This window comes from Oncorhynchus kisutch, linkage group LG29 (assembly GCF_002021735.2).
Source record: "Oncorhynchus kisutch isolate 150728-3 linkage group LG29, Okis_V2, whole genome shotgun sequence".
Taxonomy (NCBI): domain Eukaryota; kingdom Metazoa; phylum Chordata; class Actinopteri; order Salmoniformes; family Salmonidae; genus Oncorhynchus; species Oncorhynchus kisutch.
Window position 1 is genome coordinate 11570461 of NC_034202.2, and position 23558 is coordinate 11594018.

The window sequence follows — 23558 nt, forward strand, 5'->3', positions numbered from 1 at the left end:
CCTGTATGACCTCCCTACAACGCCTGGGCATGGTCCTGATGAGGTGGCGGATGGTCTCCTGAGGGATCTCCTCCCAGACCTGGACTAAAGCATCCGCCAACTCCTGGACAGTCTGTGGTGGATGGAGCGAGACATGATGTCCCAGATGTGCTCAATTGGATTCAGGTCTGGGGAACGGGCGGGCCAGTCCATAGCATCAATGCCTTCCTCTTGCAGGAACTGCTGACACACTCCAGCCACATGAGGTCTAGCATTGTCTTGCATTAGGAGGAACCCAGGGCCAACCGCACCAGCATATGGTCTCACAAGGGGTCTGAGTATCTCATCTTGGTACCTAATGGCAGTCAGGCTACCTCTGGCGAGCACATGGAGGGCTGTGTGGCCCCCCAAAGAAATGCCACCCCACACCATGACTGACCCACCGCCAAACCGGTCATGCTGGAGGATGTTGCAGGCAGCAGAACGTTCTCCACTGCGTCTCCAGACTCTGTCACGTCTGTCACGTGCTCAGTGTTAACCTGCTTTCATCTGTGAAGAGCACAGGGCGCCAGTGGCGAATTTGCTAATCTTGGTGTTCGCTGGCAAATGCAAAATGTCCTGCACGGTGTTGGGCTGTAAGCACAACCCCCACCTGTGGACGTCAGGCCCTCATACCACCCTCATGGAGTCTGTTTCTGACCTTTTGCGCAGACACATGCACATTTGTGGCCTGCTGGAGGTCATTTTGCAGGGCTCTGGCAGTGCTCCTCCTGCTCCTCCTTGCACCAAGGTGGAGGTAGCGGTCCTGCTGCTGGGTTGTTGCCCTCCTACGGCCTCCTCCACATCTCCTGATGTACTGGCCTGTCTCCTGGTTGCGCCTCCATGCTCTGGACACTACGCTGACAGACACAGCAAACCTTCTTGCCACCATCCTGGATGAGCTGCACTACCTGAGCCACTTGTGTGGGTTGTAGATTGCGTCTCATGCTACCACTAGAGTGAAAGCACCACCAACATTCAAAAGTGAACAAAACATCAGCCAGGAAGCATAGGAACTGAGAAGTGGTCTGTGGTTACCACCTGCAGAACCACTCCTTTATTGGGGGTGTCTTGCTAATTGCCTATAATTTCCACCTGTTGTCTATTCCATTTGGACAACAGCATGTGAAATTTATTGTCAACCAGTGTTGCTTCCTAAGTGGACAGTTTTTTTAATCAATTAGTATATTTGAGGTTAACCTCAAAAGTGGACAGTTTTTTTAATCAATTAGTATATTTGAGGTTAACCACACTATTTGTTGTATTATTTTGTTTTGTCTATTCTGCTGGATTAAACTGAAATTGCAACCAACTTTCTATGACTTGTTTTAAAAATAGTGATATTTTGGAGAGTATTTCATTTACAAATAAAATAAAGTGAGAGGTTGTAATCTGAATAAAGGGGGGAAAGCTATTCTTGAACATGGGGTGAGACATTCTTACTAATTTGTTAGAGAACCAGTTAGGATTTAAGCATATGTTTTAGTTTCAGTCCCCTCCATCTCCACTAACCGAAGCTAATGTATGGATTTTTAAAATGTTAATAATGTCAAATTAACAGCCGAAAGACTCAAGTGAAGGCAAAAGAAAAAAAAGAACTTCTTAATGCAATTAAAGCCTTTTAGTCTGGGAAAACTTGAGGGCTGGATAGGATACCAGTGGAGATATACTAAACCTTTTTTTTATATACTCAGAGGAAGGTTATTAGCATGTTTTAACCACTCCTATATTAATGGTAGATTATCAGACACTCAACAAGAAGGTCTGATTTCATTATTAATGAAACAGGATCCAAGTGGTGAATATAAAGGTACAGTCGATTTACAAAATTGTAGGCCTCTTACAAGTGTGATGCAAAAATTCTAGCAAAATGCATAGGGCATAGATTTTAAGGTATTGTCGGATATTATTCATCCTAATCAGACATATTTTTTACAAGGATTATTATTTTATTTTTTACCTTTATGTAACTAGAAAAGTCAGTTAAGAACAAATTCTTATTTACAATGATGGCCTACCTCTGCCAAACCCTAACCCAGAAGATGCTGGGCCAATTGTGTGATACAGATTGGAATCAAACCAGGGTCTGTAGTAATGCCTCTAGCACTGAGATGCAGTGCCTTAGACCCCTGCGCCACTCAGGAGCCCAAATACATTGAAGATACAAATCTGGGAAACCAGGCCTGGTATTCATAGCTGACTTTGAAAAGGCATTTGATAAAGTACGATTGGAATTTATATGTAAATGCCTGGAATATTTCCATTTTGGAGAATCTCTTATAAAATAGTTAAAGTTATGTATATTAACCCTAGGTGTAAAATAGTACATAATGGCTACTTCTCAGAAAGTTTTAAACTGTTGAGGAGTAAAACAAGGTTTATCTTGTTTTATCTTCAGCATAATTTTTTATTTATTATTTCCATTGAAATGTTAGTTGTTCAAATCAGATCCAACAATAATATCAAGGGGTTCAAAAACCAGGCCATAAAAACAAAGGTGTAATTCTACTCTGAGGATTCATGTTTTCTTTTAAATCCACAATTTGGATCCCTCCACAGCCTCAAAGAGGATCTAGATACTTTTTCTAACCTTTCTGGATTACAACCAAAATATGATGTGTACTATACTACGTATTGGATCATTAAAAAATAAAACTTTACCAATTAAATGGTCTGACGGTGATGTGGACATACTCGGTATACATATCCCAAAAGAATGAAAGATCTCACTCAGAAAACATTTTCATAGAAAGTTAGCAAAAATAAATAAGATCTTGCTACCATAGAAAGGAAAATACCGGTCTATTTGTGGAAAAAATCACCCTGATTAACTTTTTAGTCATATCCCAGTTTACCTATTTGCTTATGGTCTTGCCCACGCCTAGCTACCTGATTTTAAATTATATGAGCAAAAACAAAATCGAACTTATTTGGAATGGCAAGCCAGACAATATTTAAAAGAGCTTATTTATATAATTAATATGAATTTGGAGCGCAGAAATGATTAAATATTAAAGCATTAGACCTTTCACTAAAGGCGCCCGTCATACAAAAGTTATACTTAAAATACTTTACTTCCTTTTTTCTAAATATTGTTTGGTGAATCATGCGGCACTCTTTCATTTGTAACAAGTTTCAATAAATGATTTATGGTAGCATTTCTATGTTGAAGATTAACAAGTTCGCTTTATTTCTATAATATATTACACTTGATCTTTCTTGGATAAGTTCCTCTATTTCTTTTTGTTTTTCCTCTTAACTTATTCTCTTAACTTATTTGGGGCGGCAGGGTAGCCTAGTGGTTAGAGCGTTGGACTAGTAACCGGAAGGTTGTGAGTTCAAACCCCCCAGCTGACAAGGTACAAATCTGTCGTTCTGCCCCTGAACAGGCAGTCATTAAAAATAAGAATGTGTTCTTAACTGACTTGCCTGGTTAAATAAAGGTTAAAAAAAAGTCTAGTATCATCATGATAGACGTGTTTCCCTGTCAGGAATGCTATACCACAGTTGCCCTTAGTTTGTAATCCGGAGACAGATGTATTCTCCATCTCTTTAGCTATCATACTCTAATTCCAATAACTCCAGAAAGTGGAGATCAACACTTATGAGGCTCCACTACACAATACACAATACAAGCCGTGTTTGACAGGATTACCAACACAGACTGAAAGCTCAAATAGACAGAAGCCCTCTATATGGCAGACCAATCCAAACTCATCTCTCTGCATGTCCAGCCCACTCATTATCTCAGCCAATCATGGCTAGTGGGAAGCTTGCTAACTTTTTCTGTGGCTTAACCCACAAGGCTTGTAATTCAACAATTGTATTCGTATTTACAGATGGCATACAAGTTTGTTATTAAGGCGTATGAAAGTTCACATGTTCGAGAAGGCATTTCTGCCAAGAAAATGCAGTTCAAATGGCTCTCCTGTGAAGTCGTGACTCGCAACATGTGCCTAGTTTCCTGAATCGAGGCACAAGTAGGGCTATCTTCTGTATACCACTGTATACAACCTTGTCACAACACAACTGATTGGCTCAAATGCATAAAAAATTCCACAATTTAACTTTTAACAAGACACACCTGTTAATTTAAATACATTCCAGGTGACTACCTCATGAAACTGGTTGAGAGAATACCAAGAGTGTGCAAAACTGTCATTAAGGTAAAGAGTGGCTACTTTGAAGAATCTCAAATATAAAATATATTTGGATTTGTTGAACACTTTTTTGGCTACTACATGATTCCATATGTATTATTTCATAGTTCTGATGTCTTCACTATTATTTTACAATGTAGAAAATAGTTTTAAAAAATTTAAACCCTAGAATGAGTAGGTGTGTTCAAACTTTTTGACTGAAAACTTCTACAGAACACACACTGAATTTGTCATGATTGAACTACATCACATGAAGCCTAGAGTGAAAAAGAGATTCTAAAATATCCACAATACTCACTGAGATATAGAACTGTCTAACTGCTGCTCAGGGTCAGCTGGCTGGCTTTAAATCATGCGAGTACACCTTCTAAAAAAACAATGGTTGAACATCTCTCCAAACATAGACCGTAACCTGTCAGAGAGCAGCACAAGCCACCACGAGTCATGATTCATCTACATCACCTGAAGCCTATAGTAAAAAAGAGATGCTATAATATCCACAATACTCACTGAAACTGTCTAACTGCTGCTCAGGGTCAGCTGGCTGGCTTCACTCTGTCAAAGTACTGGACAGCAATATTACAGACAGGAAAAAGAGACATTAGAAATGTAAGAGTAAGATAATGGTAAGTAAGCAAGTTATAGGAAATAGGTCGCATCTACCTTATTTGGATGAGCAATTTTCTCAACAGCTGGCTTTTCTCTGCAACTCTATCGATCACCATGTCAGTATCCAGGGCCATTAGGATGCCCTTCTCAGTGGCCATCAGCATGAAGGCCTCTAGGTGTTGTTCTGAGAGAATGCTCCTGAGTCTGCTCTTGATATACTTTAAGGTAGAGAAACTTCGCTCACAAGCTACTTGGGTAACTGAGAGGGTGAGTAGGAACTTGTATCCAAGGACAAGGATATGTTATGCATCAGTCAGCAGGTTGTAACGTCTCAGAGGTGGACATTCTTTGCAGGATGAGCAGAATTTATTATTCATTTCCATCAGGGCCATCCTCCACTGTCCTCCAATCCTGAACTGTTCAGTCTTTTCCACTGTACAGCGAAGCTTCTCAGCTCACACTGCAAATTGTCACCAGTTGCTCAGCTATCAAATCAAAGCAAACTTTTGCTGAGCTCTTGAAGGACTGTACCATTTGGATGTTATTTGGGAGAAGTTTCTAGGGTCCAGAAGGGCTAGGTCACCATATCGAGTGCCATGAGACAGAAATCGTCTGTGGATACTATCATTTGATTGTGGAGTTGAACTTTATAGGCACTCTCTGCCTCTGTCAAAGCTTCATCTTGAGCCATCTCTCCGGACATGAATTTCTTCTTTCTTGCCCGTTTCTGTGGCAGAGTGGCTTCCACCTCCTCCAGTTCTGTGTCCTCATCCTGTTCTTTGATATTCTTATTTGCAAACTGAACACGTGTCTGTAGCTGCCTTAATGGTGTTAGTCTCCTTGACATGCCTTTCAGGGTTTCCTGTGTAGCCACGACCATTCGATGGGCAGTCCATCCCACTGCAGGTATTTGGACAGTGGTGACATGTTCTCAAATATTCTAAGAAATATTTGAGCTGCCAGTATCGTCTCATACCGGAGAAGAGCCTCAGTAAATCCTCTTGTCTTCACCCGAACAGTTGTCTTCATGTTGGCCTGTCCTTGTATGGCTGATAGTGTGAGGAGTACTTCAACATTGAGACCCTGGTCTGGTTTTCCAAAGGATCCAAAGACCTTCTTTCAAGCAGTATCCTTAGCCCACCCGCATGTTTCTCCGATTGGAGATAGGCGTCTGTGTCGCCTGTCCTGGCTCTTCTTCTCCCACACATCCATCCTTTGGTAGGATTCACAGAGTAATACAGCAATGTCATTAAGGAGAGCAAACAGTGACCCACTTGCTAAGACAAATTCAGTTGTTGTCAGAAAAAAAACAGATTAAGGACATGTGCAAAGCACCATACATACACTTGATTGGGGGACTTTGAGGATAAGAGAGCAGAGAAGCGCTTATATTTGCCCTGAGTATTGGATGCTCCATCCGTAGCATTTCCAATACACTTGCTCATACCTAATTTGAGTTTATCCACGACATCTGTCAGCAACTGAACAAAGTACTGTCCAGTGGATGCCTCACACTTCACACTTCACAGCAGCCACAAGTCTCTCTTGTACATATCGCACAATGACAGAGCACTGGTCTTGAGAAGTGATGTCCTGAGTTGTGTCGATCTGGACAGAGAACATTCCAGCGTGCTCAATTTCACTTGACATGGTCTGTTGGACAATGCTCTGAATTGTGTGAATGACAGTGTTTACAGTATTTTTTTGAGAGGAGTGTGATTAGAGAACCTCTGCCTCTTGCCCCAGACTGATGTAGGTTCTTTCTTTTCTCAATGCATTCTGTGAGATGTTCTTTCAAGCAGACGTCATACTTTCCCGGCAGTATTATCATCTCCAAGAAATTACCTTGATAGATACTGGTGTCCTCTAATGTATACGCAGCCTCAGACTTCATCCCCCTGTATCTGAGCCCCCTCTTGCCAATGACTTTCACTATGTCTACGACACATTCCAGCACCAGCCTTCTCCTGCTTACCTGCTCTCTGTGGGCAGAGTTTGAATGTCTGCTCTGGAGGACATTAAAAAGTCTGCCTCAGCACTACTTCTGTGCATGTTGCTCTTCTCATGCTCTTCTACACTTTTGGTGAAAATGTTTTCAATCCGTCATTCCACTCATAAAAATACTGCTTGTCAGTAGGCTTTTCAAATGCCATACAAATGGAACAGTATAACACATGGCTTTCTTCATTGTATGACAGCCATTTCCGATTGGTGCCGTCTTTAAAACAGAAAAACCTCTGTACCACAGAGTTTTGATTCCTGCATAGGGTGGAAACAAACAAAAATGTTTTTAGGTCATCTGACTTGGGTCTCATGAAATAATCAAAAGTTGGTCTGCCATCCTGGCCTTCCCTGACTCTCTCTTCCCCTGAAACTGGACTGGTCCTGTCATCAACCCCAAAGATCATCTCTTCCCCTGAAACTGGACTGGCCCTGTCATCAACCCCAAAGATCATCTCTTCCACTGAAACTGGACTGGCCCTGTCATCAACCCCAATGATTGTCTCTTCCCCTGAAACTGGACTGGTCCTGTCATCAACCCCAATGATTGTCTCTTCCACTGAAACTGGACTGGGCCTGTCATCAACATCAATGCTCACTTCCCCTGAAACTGGACTGGTCCTGTCATCAACCCCAATGATCGTCTCTTCCACTGAAACTGGACTGGGCCTGTCATCAACATCAATGCTCAATTCCACTGAAACTGGACTGGCCCTGTCATCAACCTGGATATGAATACAAATATATATAAACTAACTAATAAAGGCCCACCCAATTTTGAAAAACTCCAAAAACACAGCAGCAGCAACCCCACTATTTCATATCAAGTGAATGAATGATAACACAACAGGTTTTTTGTGTGGCTTTTACCATTCACATTTTGCTGACAGCTTCACATGGGATTTGAAGCGTTGTGAGAAGGAATTCGTTTACCACATTTTCAGGAACTTTGCCTTATTTTTCTTGGATACCAATAAGTACCAGATTTTCCCTCATAGATCTAGTCTGAATGTCAATAAGGCATCTCTCAGAAAGATCGTCTCCTTTTTAAGTTCATTAACATCCATTTCAATCTTATTGACTGTCCCTTTTAGCTTGTTTGTTTCTTTCTCCATTGTCACATCTTTTTCGTCACTCATCTTCAACTCCTTTATATCTTTACTGACTAACTCAAGTATGCCCAGTTTGTCATTTATCAATTTTAACAGATCAGTTTCCACCCTTACCATTCCCGGTGGTGAAAAGCATAAATCGTCTGTGTCCGTTGTGGAGTCGTGTTCCTTGTTTACTCTCCGTCATGTTTGGGTGTTGCTTGTTTTCCTAATATTTGTTGATACATTCCTCTAGCCCTATGAATTGTTTTGTGTTGTTATCGAGATTGAAGGTTATTACCCACGAGTATGTGAAGTGCTAATATTTAGTGTAACTACGGAATATTACGATTTTATCTTGAGGCGATCTGCATCGCGGTGTTCAGTCCCCCGTCTTGTCCTGCCACCACATTGCCAGGTCTCTGACCTCCCTATAGGCTGCTCATCATCGTCGGTGATCAGTCCTACCACCGTCGTGTCGTCAGCAATCTTGATGGTGTTGGAGTAGTGCGCGGCCACACAGTTGTGGGTGAACAGGGAGTACAGGAGGGGACTAAGCACACACCCTAAGGGCCACCGTGTTGATGATCACCGTGGCGGATGTGTTGTTGCCTACCCTCACCACCTGGTGGCAGCCCTTCAGGAAGTCCAGGATCCTTTCCAATTGCAGAGTGAGGTCTTCAGTCCCAGGGCCCCAAGCTTGGTGAGGAGCTTGGAGGGGACTGTGGTGTTGAATGTTAAGCTGTTGTCAATGAACAGCATTCTTACTTAAATATTCATTTTGTCCAGGTTGGTGAGGGCAGTGTGGAGTGTAGTAGAGATTGCATCATCTGTGGATCTGTTGGGACAGTATGCAAATTGGAGTGGGTCCAGGTTGTCTGGGATGATGGTGTTGATGTGAGCCATGACCAGCCTTTCAAAACATTTCATGGCTATAGATGTGAGTGCTACGGGGCGATAGTCATTTAGGCAGGTTCCCTTGGTGTTCAACCATGACTGATGAATGGGGGAACTAGTCTCGACTAGCCACGACTCTGATATTACAGTTTCAGGACCCGTTGATAGTATAGTCTCGAATGGAGTTCATCCCGTTTGTTCTCCAGTGATTGCGCGTTCATCAATACAACAGAGGGCAATGATGGTCTATTTGCTCGCCGACGTAGTCCGTCAGGATGCCGGCTCGCCTGCCTCACTTTCACAGCCGCTTCATCTTTGTAGTCCCGGGGATTCGGGACTGGTCTGGAGAAAATAGAAGGTCCAGAGCTGCCGACTTGTTGAAGTAGACATTTTCGTCCTAATCGAGGTTAGTGATCGCTGTTCTGATGACCTGAAGCTGTTTTGATGACCTGAAGCTGTTTTCACTCATAGGAAATGATGGTGCAATCATTCTGTACAAAAAAGTTATGATCAGTGTAAAAAAAGCACACATAATAGCAGAATTGTCAGGAGCCCGTAAGATGGCTGCTATCCACTGTAGGGCCATCTTACAGACTAGCTATAAATGTCAACAATGACTGATGAATGGGGGAACTAGTCTCCATTTATACAGATTCCTATTTCAATTCAATTAGTGGAGGTGAAATGTATTTTTAAACAGCTGCAGTACAAATGTAACTTTGATTTTACATTAATGCAATGATGATTGGGTAGATGATGATGATGGTGATGTTGAAGATGATGATTGAGGCAGTTTGTTGGTAACCAAGTAGAACTGTTATCTTTATAGAAGAAGCACTGAACTAAAAGCAATAGTAATACTTGTCCAGTCCCATGCAGGATGAGCCTCAGTAACTCTGAACTGTGCTCATTCATCTTCACAAGTTGTACTGTCTGTCAGCACATTCTGAACATTAAGTCTAGCATGGCTCATTTGACAGAGACACGGACCCACAATTGGTATGACTACACTAAGTCCTTAGTTCGTTGCAATAACCCCCAACTCTTTGTCTTATGGAGAACAATTATGAATGACTGGTATTACATGCTTGAATATCAAGAATTAGTATTAGGCACCTCAGTGAAGAACTAATAGGCTACGTCCCAAACGGCCCCCTATTCCCAATGCAGTGCATTACCTTTTGGCCCTGGTCAGAAATAGTGCACTACATAGGGAACAGGGTGCCATTTGGGACACACTCATAATTATTTTTACCATGCTGTAGCTAGCGTAGCGCTCCGCACTTCATTAAACTACAGGCTAATTAGGGTTTCCTTAAAGGCTGTGTGATCAATGTAGCTTCTTGCATACGGTACATATCTGTGAAGTTAGTTGGCAGCACTTTGTCTTAGTGTCTGGGTCCAAAATGGCCCTATGGGCCCTGGTCAAATGTCGTGCACTATATAGGGAATAGGGTCCCATTTGGGACGTCGAACTTTGTCTTAGCAACAAAGGAAGACAGGAAGCGGCTTCACTGACCCAATAGCAATAATCTTTGCTCGCTCAAGATAGACTTGATCATTTGAACTAAAATCGTCTCTAATAGTTAGTAGCTTTAAAAAGTCCTATTTAATCATACTGACATATAGGCATGTTGGCCATTCATTGAACCAGGAAGGAAGCTTCCTATCACTACAGTATTAGATGGGCTTTGATATTTGGACCTTCAAAATATTTAAATATTTAATATTTAAAGGTTATTGAATATGAATGTTAAATGGTTTTCCTGTTGGAGTGTGTATAGCTGTCTGGACCAGAGGTAGTTTGAGGTGAATTTAGCTCTGGGTTTGATTTGCAGTTGGTTTACTAAACTGCTGGGTCTCCTAAACCATAGGGTGGGTTAGGTATTGAATATGTTGCCATGGCAGCTGGGGTGAGGCCTAGAGTGGCCTGTTTAGGGGTGTGTTAAGGTGAGAGATGGATTTTATGTTACCCGCCCGTCTTGTAGTGAGATCAATGCAACTGGAGTGCTCTCCCTGAGGAGAGATGTTTATTTAGATTCAAATCAAATCAAATTGTATTAGTCACATGCGCTGAATCCAACAGTGAAATGCTTACTTACGAGCCCCTAACCGACAGTGCAGTTTAAAGAAATAAGAATAAGAGATAAATGAAACAAGTAATTAAAGAGCAGCAGTAAAAAATAACAATATATACAGGGGGTTGCCGGTACAGAGTCAATGTGCAGGGGCACCGGTTAGTTGAGGTAGTATGTACATGTAGGTGGTGTGGAGATGGGGGGGCAATGCAAATAGTATGGGTAGCCATTTGACTAGATGTTCAGGAGTCATATGGCTTGGGGTAGAAGCTGTTTAGAAGCCTCTTGGACCTAGACTTGGCGCTCCGCTACCCCTTGCCATGTGTAGCAGAGAGAACAGTTTATGACTAGGGTGGCTGGAATCCTTGACAATTTTTAGGGCCTTCCTCTGACACACCGCCTGGTATAGATAAATGTAACAAGTAATTAAAGAGCAGCAGTAAAAACGAACAATATATACAGGGGGGGTGCTGGCACTGGTACTAACTGGTGCCAGCAGAATACCACCCTGCATCCCACTGCTGGCTTGCTTCTGAAGCTAAGCAGGGTTGGTCCTGGTCAGTCCCTGGATGGAAGACCAGATGTTGCTGGAAGTGGTGTTGGAGGGCTAGTAGGAGGCACTCTTTCCTCAGGTCTAAAAAAAGTATCCCAATTCCTCATGGCAGTGATTGGGGACACTGCACTGTGTAGGGTGCTATCTTTTGGATGGGATGTTAAACAGGTGTCCTGACTCTCTGAGGTCATTAAAGATCCCATGACACTTATCGTAAGAGTAGGGGTGTTAACCCTGGTCAGAGGCCAGTCAGGATGCTCTCAATGGTGCAGCTGTAGAACCTTTTGAGGATCTGAGGACCCATGCCAAATCCTTTCAGTCTCCTGAGGGGGAAAAGGTTTTGGCGTGCCCGCTTCAAGACTGTCATACTGTGCTTGGACCATGTTAGTTTGTTGGTGATGTGGACACCAAGGAACTTGAAGCTCTCAACCTGCTCCACTGCAGCTCCGTCGATGAGAATGGGGGCGTGCTTGGTCCTCTTTTTCCTGTAGTACACAATCATCTCATTTGTCTTGATCACGCTGAGAGAGAAGTTGTTATCCTGGCATCACACGGCCACGTCTCTGACCTCCTCCCTATAGGCTGTCTCGTTGTTGTCAGGGATCAGGCTGTTGTGTCATCTGTTGTGTCATCTGCAAATGTAATAATGGCATGTGAGTTGTGCCTGGCCGTGCAGTCATGAGAGGGAGTACAGGATGGGGCTGAGCACGCACCCTTGAGGGGCCCCTGTGATGGGGATCAGTGTGGCGGATGTGTTGTTACCTACCCTTACCACCTGGGGGCAGCCCGTCAGGAAATTCATGATCCAGTTGCAGAGGGAGGTGTTTAGTCCCAGGGTCCTTAGCTTATTGATGAGCTTTGAGGGCTCTATATTGTTGAACGCTGAGCTGTAGTCAATGAATAGCATTCTCACATAGGTGTTCCTTTTGTCCAGGTGGGAAAGGGCAGTGTGGAGTGCAATAGAGACTGCATCATCTGTGGATCTGTTGGGGCAGTATGCAAATTGGAGTGGGTCTAGGGTTTCTGGGATGATGGTGTTGATGTGAGCCATTGCCAGCCTTTCAAAGCACTTCATGGCTACAGACATGAGTGCTATGGGTCGGTAGTCATTTAGGCAGGTTACCTTAGTGTTATTGGGCACATGCACTATGGTGGATTACTTAAAACATGTTGGTATTACAGACTCAGACAGGTAGAGGTTGAAAATGTCAGTGAAGACACTTGTCAGTTGGTCAGCGCATGCTCGCAGTACTCGTCCTGGTAATCTGTCTGGCCCTGCGGCCTTGTGAATGTCTAAAGGTCTTAGTGACATCGGCTGCGGAGAGCGTGATCAAAGTCTTCCGGTACAGCTGGTGCTCTCATGCATGTTTCAGTGTTATTTGCTTGGAAGCGAGCACAGAAGCAGTTTAGCTCGTCAGGTAGGCTTGAGCGTGTGTGTTTATGTCTGTGTGTGTTGCGGCTGAGTAGACCACTCAAACACCAAAGGTATAGACACAGTTCACAATTACCTTTGAAATATACTTGAATACTCATATACATATTTAACCCCCTACAGTCGTTGTCCGTGCCCCCGCCAAAAAATACATTAGCATAATAAAATGCATAGCATAGCAAAATCTGACTGTTTAATATGGAAATATATATATATTGCATGGGCTGCGTCTCATTCCCCCGCATCCATCAATCGCAGTCTTCCACATCTGCAGGGGAAGGTCGCCGAGCTACAGTGGTGTTTGTCAGACTATGAGACATCCCGAAAATCGGTCTTCTCATGAAAGCTCTGTAGCGTCTGAACGGTATGACCCCTCTGGAAAGATGAGACTCTCACAAACATGATGGTGTTCTCCGTTTTGCTCTATGACCCCAACACGCATTACGAGACTCTTCTGAAGTCAGTACCGCCGATTTACCAACTTCTGTCTGTAGCATTAGAATAGTTTGGGCTACACACTAGTATGACCCCTCTATGGAAAGGTGAGACTCTCATGAACACGTACATGTTTTGCTCTAGCATTCCCAAAAGCCTCTTCTGAAGTTATCCCGGTAAAAAAATGAATGGAAGTATATATGGAAGTAGTTTAGTGTCATAAATAAAAAATACCCTGATCTTTCTTTTATCTTTCAGAAATAGGACAGGCACTTTAAAACAAACGTATTCTTTGACTGTTGGTTTTTCCATGAATGCATCTGTTATTCAATGTGTTTCTGTGGGCTATTTGTATTTGTATTTATTATGGATCCCCATTACCTGCTGCCAAATTTCACAACACATTGTGTGCCCTCAGGCCCCTACTCCACCACTACCACATACAGTGGGGAGAACAATTATTTGATACACTACCGATTTGGCAGGTTTTCCTACTTACAAAGCATGTAGAGGTCTGTAATTTCTATCATAGGTACACTTCAACTGTGAGAGACGGAATCTAAAACAAAAATCCAGAAAATCACATTGTATGATTTTTAAGTAATTAATTTGCATTTTATTGCATGACATAAGTATTTGATACATCAGAAAAGCAGAACTTAATATTTGGTACAGAAGCCTTTGTTTGCAATTACAAAGATCATACGTTTCCTGTAGTTCTTGACCAGGTTTGCACACACTGCAGCAGGGATTTTGGCCCACTCCTCCATACAGACCTTCTCCAGATCCTTCAGGTTTCGGGGCTGTCGCTGGGCAATACAGACTTTCAGCTCCCTCCAAAGATGTTCTATTGGATTCAGGTCTGGAGACTGGCTAGGCCACTCCAGGACCTTGAGATGCTTCTTACGGAGCCACTCCTTAGTTGCCACTCCTTGTGTTTCAGGTCATTGTCATGCTGGAAGCCACGACCCATCTTCAATGCTCTTACTGAAGGAAGGAGGTTGTTGGCCAAGATCTCGCGATACTGTATCAAATACTTGTTCTCCCCACTGTATCAACAGTACTAAATCCGTGTGTGTGTGTGTGTGTGTGTGCCAATATTTGTGTTGCTTCACAGTCCCCGCTGTTCAATAAGGTGTTTTTTAACTGTTTTTTAAATCTAATTTTACTGCTTGCGTCAGTTACTTGATGTGGAATAGAGTTGCATATAGTCATGGCTCTATGTAGTACTGTGTGCCTCCCATAGTCTGTTCTGGACTTGGGGACTGTGAAGAGACCTCTTGTGGGGTATGCATGGGTGTCCGAGCTGTGTGCCAGTAGTTCAGACAGACAGCTCGGTGCATTCAACATGTCAGTACCTCTCATAAATAAAAGTAGAGCGATTGACAGCCAGGAGAGATTGACACGCATATGATTAATATTAGCTCTCTGTGTACATCCAAGGGCCAGCCGTGCTGCCCTCTCCTGAGCCAATTGCAATTTTCCTACGTCCTTTTTTGTGGCACCTGACCACATGACTGAACAGTAGTCAAGGTGCGACAGAACTAGGACCTGTAGGACCTGCCTTGTTGATAGTGTTGTTATGAAGAAGGCAGAGCATCTCTTTATTATAGACAGACTTCACTACTCCCCTTCTTAGCTGCTATTGCATCAATATGTTTTGACCATGACAATTTACAATCTAGGGTTACTCCGAGCAGTTTAGTCATCTCAATTTGCTCAATTTCCACATGAATTATTACAAGATTTAGTTGAGGTTTAGGGTTTAGTGAGTGTTTCGTTCTAAATACAATGCTTTTAGTTTTATAAATATTTAGGGCTAAAGTATTCTTTGCCAACCACTCTGAAACTGACTGCAGCTCTTTGTTGAGTGTTGCAGTCATTTCAGTCGCTGTAGTAGCTGACGTGTGTCGTGTTGAGTCATCCGCATACATAGACACTCTGGCTTTACTCAAAGTTAGTGACATGTCGTTAGTAAAAACTGAGCCTTAACAGCTCCCCTTGGGTGATTCCCAATTCTATCTAGATTATATTTGAGAGGCTTCCATTAAAGAACACCCTCTGTGTTCTGTTAGACAAGTAACTCTTTATCCACATTATAGCAGGGGGTGTAAAGCCATAACACATATGTTTTTCCAGCAGCAGACTATGATCGATAATGTCAAAAGCTACACTGAAGTCTAACAAGATAGCCCCCACAATCATTTTATGATCAATTTGTCTCAGCCAATCATCAGTCATTTGTGCAAGTGCTGTGCTTGTTGAGTGTCCTTCTCTTATAAGGATGCTGAAATTCTGTTGTCAATTTGTTTGTTGTGTTTGTTGTGATATAGCATTGTATCTGGTCAAACACTAGTTTTTCCAGAAGTTTACTAAGGGTTGGTAATAGGCTGATTTGGTCGGCTATTTGAGCCAGTAAAGGGGGCTTTACTATTCTTGGGTAGTGGAATGACTAGCTTCCCTCCAGGCCTGAGGGCACACGCTCTCTAGTAGGCTTAAATTGAAGATGTGGCACATAGGAGCAATATCGTCTGCTATTTTCCTCAGTAATTTTCCATCCAGATTGTCAGAGTGGCTTGTCATTGTTGAGAGACAACAATACTTTCTTTTTTTACTTTTTTTCACCTCTTCCACACTGACTTTACGGAATTCAAAAGTGCAATTCTTGTCTTTCATCATTTGGTCCGATATATACTTGGACGTGTAGTGTCAGCGTTTGTTTCTGGCATGTCATCCCTAAGGTTGCTTATCTTGCCAATGAAAAAGTAATTAAAGTAGTTTGCAATATCAGGGGGCTTTGTGATGAACGAGCCATCTGATTCAATGAATGAAGGAGCCGAGTTGGCTTTTTTCCCCCCAAAAAATATTTTAAGGTGACCCAAAGCTTTTTTACTATCATTATTTATATAGAGTTTATCTTTGTTTCATAGTGTAGTTTATTTTTATTTAGTTTAGTCACATGATTTCTTAATTTGCAATATGTTTGCCAATCAGTTGCGCTGCCAGACTAAATTGCCATACCTCCAACCACACCATTTTAAAATTACTCATCAATCCGAGGGGATTTAACCATTTTTAGAGTAATTTTCTTAATGGGTGGGTGCTTATTATAACTGGAATAAGTAGTTCCATAAATGCATCAAGTGCATTGTCTGGTTGCTCCTCATTACACACCACAGACCAGCAAATATTCTTTACATCATCAACATATGAATCACTACAAAACTTCTCGTATGACCTCTTGTATGACCTCTAGGGGGCGTATGCCTTATGGCTAACGAGACATGGTGTGATGAAAGAAACATACAGGAACTCAAATCCTTCTGTTCACCTGATTTAGAATTCCTCACAATCAAATGTAGACCGCATTATCTACCAAGAGAATTCTCTTCGATTATAATCCCAGCCGTATATATCCCCCCCCAAGCAGACACATCGATGGCTCTGAACAAACTTTATTTAACTCTTTGCAAACTGGAAACCATTTATCCGGAGGCTGCATTCATTGTAGCTGGGGATTTTAACAAGGCTAATCTGAAAACAAGACTCCCTAAATTTTATCAGCATATTGATTGCGCAACCAGGGGTGGAAAGACCTTGGACCATTGTTACTCTAACTTCCGCGACGCATATAAGGCCCTGCCCCGCCCCCCTTTAGGAAAAGCTGACCACGACTCCATTTTGTTGATCCCTGCCTACAGACAGAAACTAAAACAAGAGGCTCCCACGCTGAGGTCTGTCCAACGCTGGTCCGACCAAACTGACTCCACACTCCAAGACTGCTTCCATCACGTGGACTGGGATATGTTTCGTATTGCGTCAGATAACAATATTGACGAATACGCTGATTCGGTGTGCGAGTTCATTAGAACGTGCGTTGAAGATGTCGTTCCCATAGCAACGATTAAAACATTCCCTAACCAGAAACCGTGGATTGATGGCAGCATTCGCGTGAAACTGAAAGCGCGAACCACTGCTTTTAATCAGGGCAAGGCGTCTGGTAACATGACCGAATACAAACAGTGCAGCTATTCCCTCCGCAAGGCTATCAAACAAGCTAAGCGTCAGTACAGAGACAAAGTAGAATCTCAATTCAACGGCTCAGACACAAGAGGCATGTGGCAGGGTCTACAGTCAATCACGGACTACAGGAAGAAATCCAGCCCAGTCACGGACCAGGATTGCTCCCAGACAGACTAAATAACTTTTTTGCCCGCTTTGAGGACAATACAGTGCCACTGACACGGCCTGCAACGAAAACATGCGGTCTCTCCTTCACTGCAGCCGAGGTGAGTAAGACATTTAAACGTGTTAACCCTCGCAAGGCTGCAGGCCCAGAAGGCATCCCCAGCCGCGCCCTCAGAGCATGCGCAGACCAGCTGGCCGGTGTGTTTACGGACATATTCAATCAATCCCTATACCAGTCTGCTGTTCCCACATGCTTCAAGAGGGCCACCATTGTTCCTGTTCCCAAGAAAGCTAAGGTAACTGAGCTAAACGACTACAGCCCCGTAGCACTCACTTCCGTCATCATGAAGTGCTTTGAGAGACTAGTCAAGGACCATATCACCTCCAACCTACCTGACACCCTAGACCCACTCCAATTTGCTTACCGCCCAAATAGGTCCACAGACTATGCAATCTCAACCACACTGCACACTGCCCTAACCCATCTGGACAAGAGGGATAGCTATGTGAGAATGCTGTTCATCGACAACAGCTCGGCATTCAACACCATAGTACCCTCCAAGCTCGTCATCAAGCTCGAGACCCTGGGTCTCGACCCCGCCCTGTGCAACTGGGTACTGGACTTCCTGACGGGCCGCCCCCAGGTGGTGAGGGTAGGCAACAACATCTCCTCCCCGCTGATCCTCAACACTGGGGCCCCACAAGGGTGCATTCTGAGCCCTCTCCTGTACTCCCTGTTCACCCACGACTGCGTGGCCACGACTCAATCATCAAGTTTGCGGACGACACAACAGTGGTAGGCTTGATTACCAACAACGACGAGACGGCCTACAGGGAGGAGGTGAGGGCCCTCGGAGTGTGGTGTCAGGAAAATAACCTCACACTCAACGTCAACAAAACTAAGGAGATGATTGTGGACTTCAGGAAACAGCAGAGGGAACACCCCCCTATCCACATCGATGGAACAGTAGTGGAGAGGGTAGCAAGTTTTAAGTTCCTCGGCATACACATCACAGACAAACTGAATTGGTCCACTCACACAGACAGCATCATGAAGAAGGCGCAGCAGCGCCTCTTCAACCTCAGGAGGCTGAAGAAATTCGGCTTGTCACCAAAAGCACTCACAAACTTTTACAGATGCACAATCGAGAGCATCCTGGCGGGCTGTATCACCGCCTGGTACGGCAACTGCTCCGCCCTCAACCGTAAGGCTCTCCAGAGGGTAGTGAGGTCTGCACAACGCATCACCGGGGGCAAACTACCTGCCCTCCAGGACACCTACACTACCCGATGTTACAGGAAGGCCATAAAGATCATCAAGGACATCAACCACCCGAGCCACTGCCTGTTCACCCCGCTATCATCCAGAAGGCGAGGTCAGTACAGGTGCATCAAAACTGGGACCGAGAGACTGAAAAACAGCTTCTATCTCAAGGCCATCAGACTGTTAAACAGCCACCACTAACATTGAGTGGCTGCTGCCAACACACTGACACTGACTCAACTCCAGCCACTTTAATAATGGGAATTGATGGGAAATGATGTAAATATATTACTAGCCACTTTAAACAATGCTACCTTATATAATGTTACTTACCCTACATTATTCATCTCATATGCGTACGTAGATACTGTACTCTATATCATCGACTGCATCCTTATGTAATACATGTATCACTAGCCACTTTAACTATGCCACTTTGTTTACATACTCATCTCATATGTATATACTGTACTCGATACCATCTACTGTATCTTGATTATGCTGCTCTGTACCATCACTCATTCATATATCCTTATGTACATATTCTTTATCCCCTTACACTGTGTATAAGACAGTAGTTTTGGAATTGTTAGTTAGATTACTTGTTGGTTATTACTGCATTGTCGGAAATAGAAGCACAAGCATTTCGCTACACTCGCATTAACATCTGCTAACCATGTGTATGTGACAAATAAAATGTGATTTGATTTGATTTAGCCACCTTACTTCTACACCTGCATTGCTTGCTGTTTGGGGTTTTAGGCAGGGTTTCTGTACAGCTGATGCAAGAGGGGCTTTATAAGTACATTTGATTGATTGATTGACCTCTTATACACATTATTAGGCCCAGCCTTTGGAACTTTGGCTCTCCTAGATATGGCTATTATATTGTGATCAATACATCCTATGGATTTGGATACTGCTTTAAAGCAAATATCTGCAGCTTGAGTAAAGATGTGATCAATACATGTTGATGATTTCATTCCTGTGCTGTTTGCAACTACCTTGGTAGGTTGACTGACAACCTTATCTAGGGTGCAGGCACTGGTTACAGTCTGAAGTTTTTTCCTGAGTGGGCAGCTTGATGATAGCCAGTCAATATTTAAATCACTAATAAAATATACTTCTTTGGTGATATCACATACATTATCAAGCATTTCACACATATTATCCAGATACTGATTGTTAGCACTTGGTGGTCTATAGCAGCTTCCCACACTAATGGGCTTTAGGTGAGGCAGATGAACCTGTAGCCATATTACGTCAACAGTATTTAACATTAGATCGTCTCTAAGCTTTGCAGGAATGTGGTTCTGAATATAGACTGCAACACCGCCTCCGTTGGCACTTCCGTCTTTTCAGTAGATGTTATAACCATGTATTGCTACCACTGTATCATCAAAGTTTTTATCGAAGTGAGTTTCAGAGATATATGAACGTCATCTGTTACAAGAAAGTTATTGACTTTATGGTCCCTGTTACATATGTTAATATGGGGGATTTTTAGCAGTTTTCTGGGTTATTCAATGTTTGACCAAATATTTGTTTGATACCTGAAGGGGTCCTAAAATTCCAAATGAAGTAGCTAAATGATACTTGGTTTGACCATCTTAAAACAATTCCATGTGTTATCCCCAGCTTAGACTCTTAATGATTTGAATCGTGAACATAACTATTCACATAATTGCAACATATGTGAAGTGAAGTTTGATTAGGTTTATATTGAATTGTAGGCCTAGTTATTTTTTACTTATGTTTGGGTTTGGAGAGTGTTTATTATTCAAACTATGATTCTCCATCATAACGAGCATATTTAACAGTTACAACTCCGTGGCTAATTATCCCAGGAAACAGAGAGAAAAACTAGATGAGTGGTCAAAAGTTCATAAAATCAATTTCTATGGAAACCAGATGTATTATATATGTGAAGAGCTGTAGCTACATGCGTAAAGCCCAGAGTTGTTTTCCCTGAGGCTCTATAAGACATATGGATTTAACAGTCTGTTTTTAGGACATAATACATATGGTAATCTCTCACTTGGGGTGAATTAGTTAACTTCTTGAAGGTCTTTCTGTCTGAATCCAGCTCTTATTTTTCCCAAAGCAATTACAGTGAATTTAGACCAGTTATTTCTGCACTCTCTCTCTCTCCGGTGGAGGACTGGGTTTCAGTATTGGCTGTTTCCTTTTATTGTTCTCTCGTTCTGCTGTGCCTGTGTGGAGAGCGACGTGTATGGTGCAGACAGCTGGCTAGAGACAGAGACACAGCGCACTCTGCTGGTGGTAAGGGGAACTCTACTCACTGTGGCCTGGATCTGTCAGAGGAGAAAATCAATACAGCATCCATCCTCCTGTGTGTGTGTGTGTGTGTGTGTGTGTGTGTGTGTGTGTGTGTGTGTGTGTGTGTGTGTGTGTGTGTGTGTGTGTGTGTGTGTGTGTGTGTGTGTGTGTGTGTGTGCACACGTTCAGGTTCGCACTAACTTGTGCCTGTGAAAAAGAGAGAGAATGAGAGTGGAGTGAGTGAGTGAGGTGAGAGAGGGAGGTGGATGGGTAGCTGGGTACCTTCAAGTGTATTGAATAGTTGCTGCTTTCCCACTCACAAGTACCACCAGTCTCAGTCACATGTCTCAGAGTCATTCATCTGTGTCTGCTACTGAGATTCAGTATGATGGTCCTGTGTGCGCTTTAGTGAGTTGTAACGTTCTACGTCTCTCCTTCTCTCTCTACCCCACGCAGGTGTGTGTAAGTGTGCAGATTTCACCACAGGACCAACCTGCGAGCGCTGCCTGGATGGTTACTATGGCAACGCGTTGATTGGCACGACCAACGACTGTCAAACTTGCCCCTGCCCGGACCGCACCAGCTGTGCTCAAATTATGGAGATTGGGGACGTGGTCTGTACCAACTGCCCTTCAGGACAGAGGGGTGAGATGAATTACTGTTACTGTTAGATTACTGTTAGATGTCTGGTAATGGAAACAAACCATGCCATTCCCCCAACCTGGGTTGGATCCCAAATGTCACCTTATCAAGGGGGGGGGGGGCAAAGTATGGCCCGCAGGCCGTATCCGACCCGACCTGACCAATCTGGCCCGCGAGACTTCATTTTATTAAATAATAATAATAATTTGTGGTATCCAATTGGTAGTTACAGTCCTGTCCCATCGCTGCGACTCCCATACGGACTCCCATATGGTCGATAGCCATGCGTTCTCCGAAAGACGACTCAGCCAAGCAGCACTGCTTCTTGACACAATGCCCGCTTAACCCGGAAGCCACCACAGGAGTCGCTAGAGCACGATTGGACAAGGAAATCTCGGCTTGCCAAACCCTCTCCTAACCCGGACGATGCTGGGCCAATTGTGCACCTTGTCATGGGGTCTCCCAGTCACGGGCCAGCTGTGACACAGCCAGGATCAAACCCAGGTCTATAGTGATGCCTCAAGCACTGACGCAATGGTCTAAGGCACTGCATCACACTGCATCACACCCCCAAAAATTGATTTTATTAACAAACAATTGGTCCGACCAAAAAATTCGTCCCTTCGTTGTATTTCAAAACCTTAGAGCAAAAATGTTTGCCCACCCCTGCCCTATATAGTAGGGAATAGGGTGCCATTTGGGACACAAAGTTCATTGTTTGCTCAGTGGAGCGGATTTCCACAAATTGGATTTATAAAAACCTTGCTGGTGATAGCTAACTGTCCTCGCTGTCTTGATAAAATTGATCTTGATCCTAGCATGTGTAGAGCACAGTGTGTGAATTAAAACATATTCCCTGGTCGGGTTGGGATCGTTTATTCATTACAAGAATTTCATATACGTCACTGAATTTGAAGTTTGTCTGAAAAATATTGATTTAGGTTGAAATTAGAATGGCCATCGAAACCCCCACACAACAAACAAAAACATCGTCTCTGCTCAGGAACCAGGTGTGAGTTGTGTGAGGACGGTTTCCACGGCGACCCCCTGGGCCGTTCTGGGCTGGTTCGGCAGTGCGAGCGGTGCGACTGTAACGGTAACGTGGACCCCAACGCGCTGGGCGTGTGTGATCACATGACGGGCCGCTGCTTCAAGTGTCTGGGACACACCGAGGGAGACCACTGTCAACGTTGTCGACGCGGTTACTATGGAGATGCCATGGACCGGACGATGGCCGGGAAGTGCAAACGTGAGTGTGCGAACTTGGGAAGGGCGTATATAGGTTTGGGTTACTGTGACATAGGTTTTTTAATTAAGGAGAAATACAAAATAAAAAATTTAGAATGTATTGACAATGAATGTATTTCAACGTCTTATATCATTTGTTCGTGTGCATCAATGTGTGTCTGTGTATATGTGCCCTTTATGTGTGGATTTATAGTGAGCTTTTCTTGAGGGTTTAACAAGTTATTTTCTCATACTGCACATTTGACTTGACTTCAGCAAGTCTCAGTAAAAATAATTATTCGTAAAAGTTAGAGCGTGAGAGTTGTGGTTAAAAGTGCCATTAGGAACTCCACAGTTGTTGTAAAGTGAGAGAACATTTTCTTTACAGGCTCTCTCTCTCTCTCTCTCTCTCTGAGTGAATAGAAGTCATAGACCTACAAGGAAATAGTGTCAGTTGAACGTAGTTCAGAGAAAGAAGCGGAGAGCAGTCTGACATTCCAACTATAGTACTTCGTCTCCATTACAATGTATGAATAGAAAGAGAAAAGTTTCAACTTTAAATACACTTTTTTTTCACCTGATATACATGAAGGGCCCTGGAGGATTTAAATACTGCAGATGTATGAGAGCGAAAACGATATAAAGAGAAAGCAAAAAACGACAGAGAAAAATAGAGCCACAGA

General features: G+C 43.3%; 1 protein-coding gene across 1 annotated transcript in view; it reads left to right on the forward strand.

Annotated features, from left to right (window-relative positions):
* lamc3 (laminin, gamma 3) overlaps positions 1-23558 on the forward strand; it is a 221498-nt gene that overhangs the window by 174182 nt on the left and 23758 nt on the right. Inside the window, exons 13-14 of the mRNA XM_020465728.2 lie at positions 21463-21651; positions 22652-22897. Of these exons, the coding sequence (XP_020321317.1) occupies positions 21463-21651; positions 22652-22897 (435 nt within the window). The remainder of the gene's footprint in view (positions 1-21462; positions 21652-22651; positions 22898-23558) is intronic.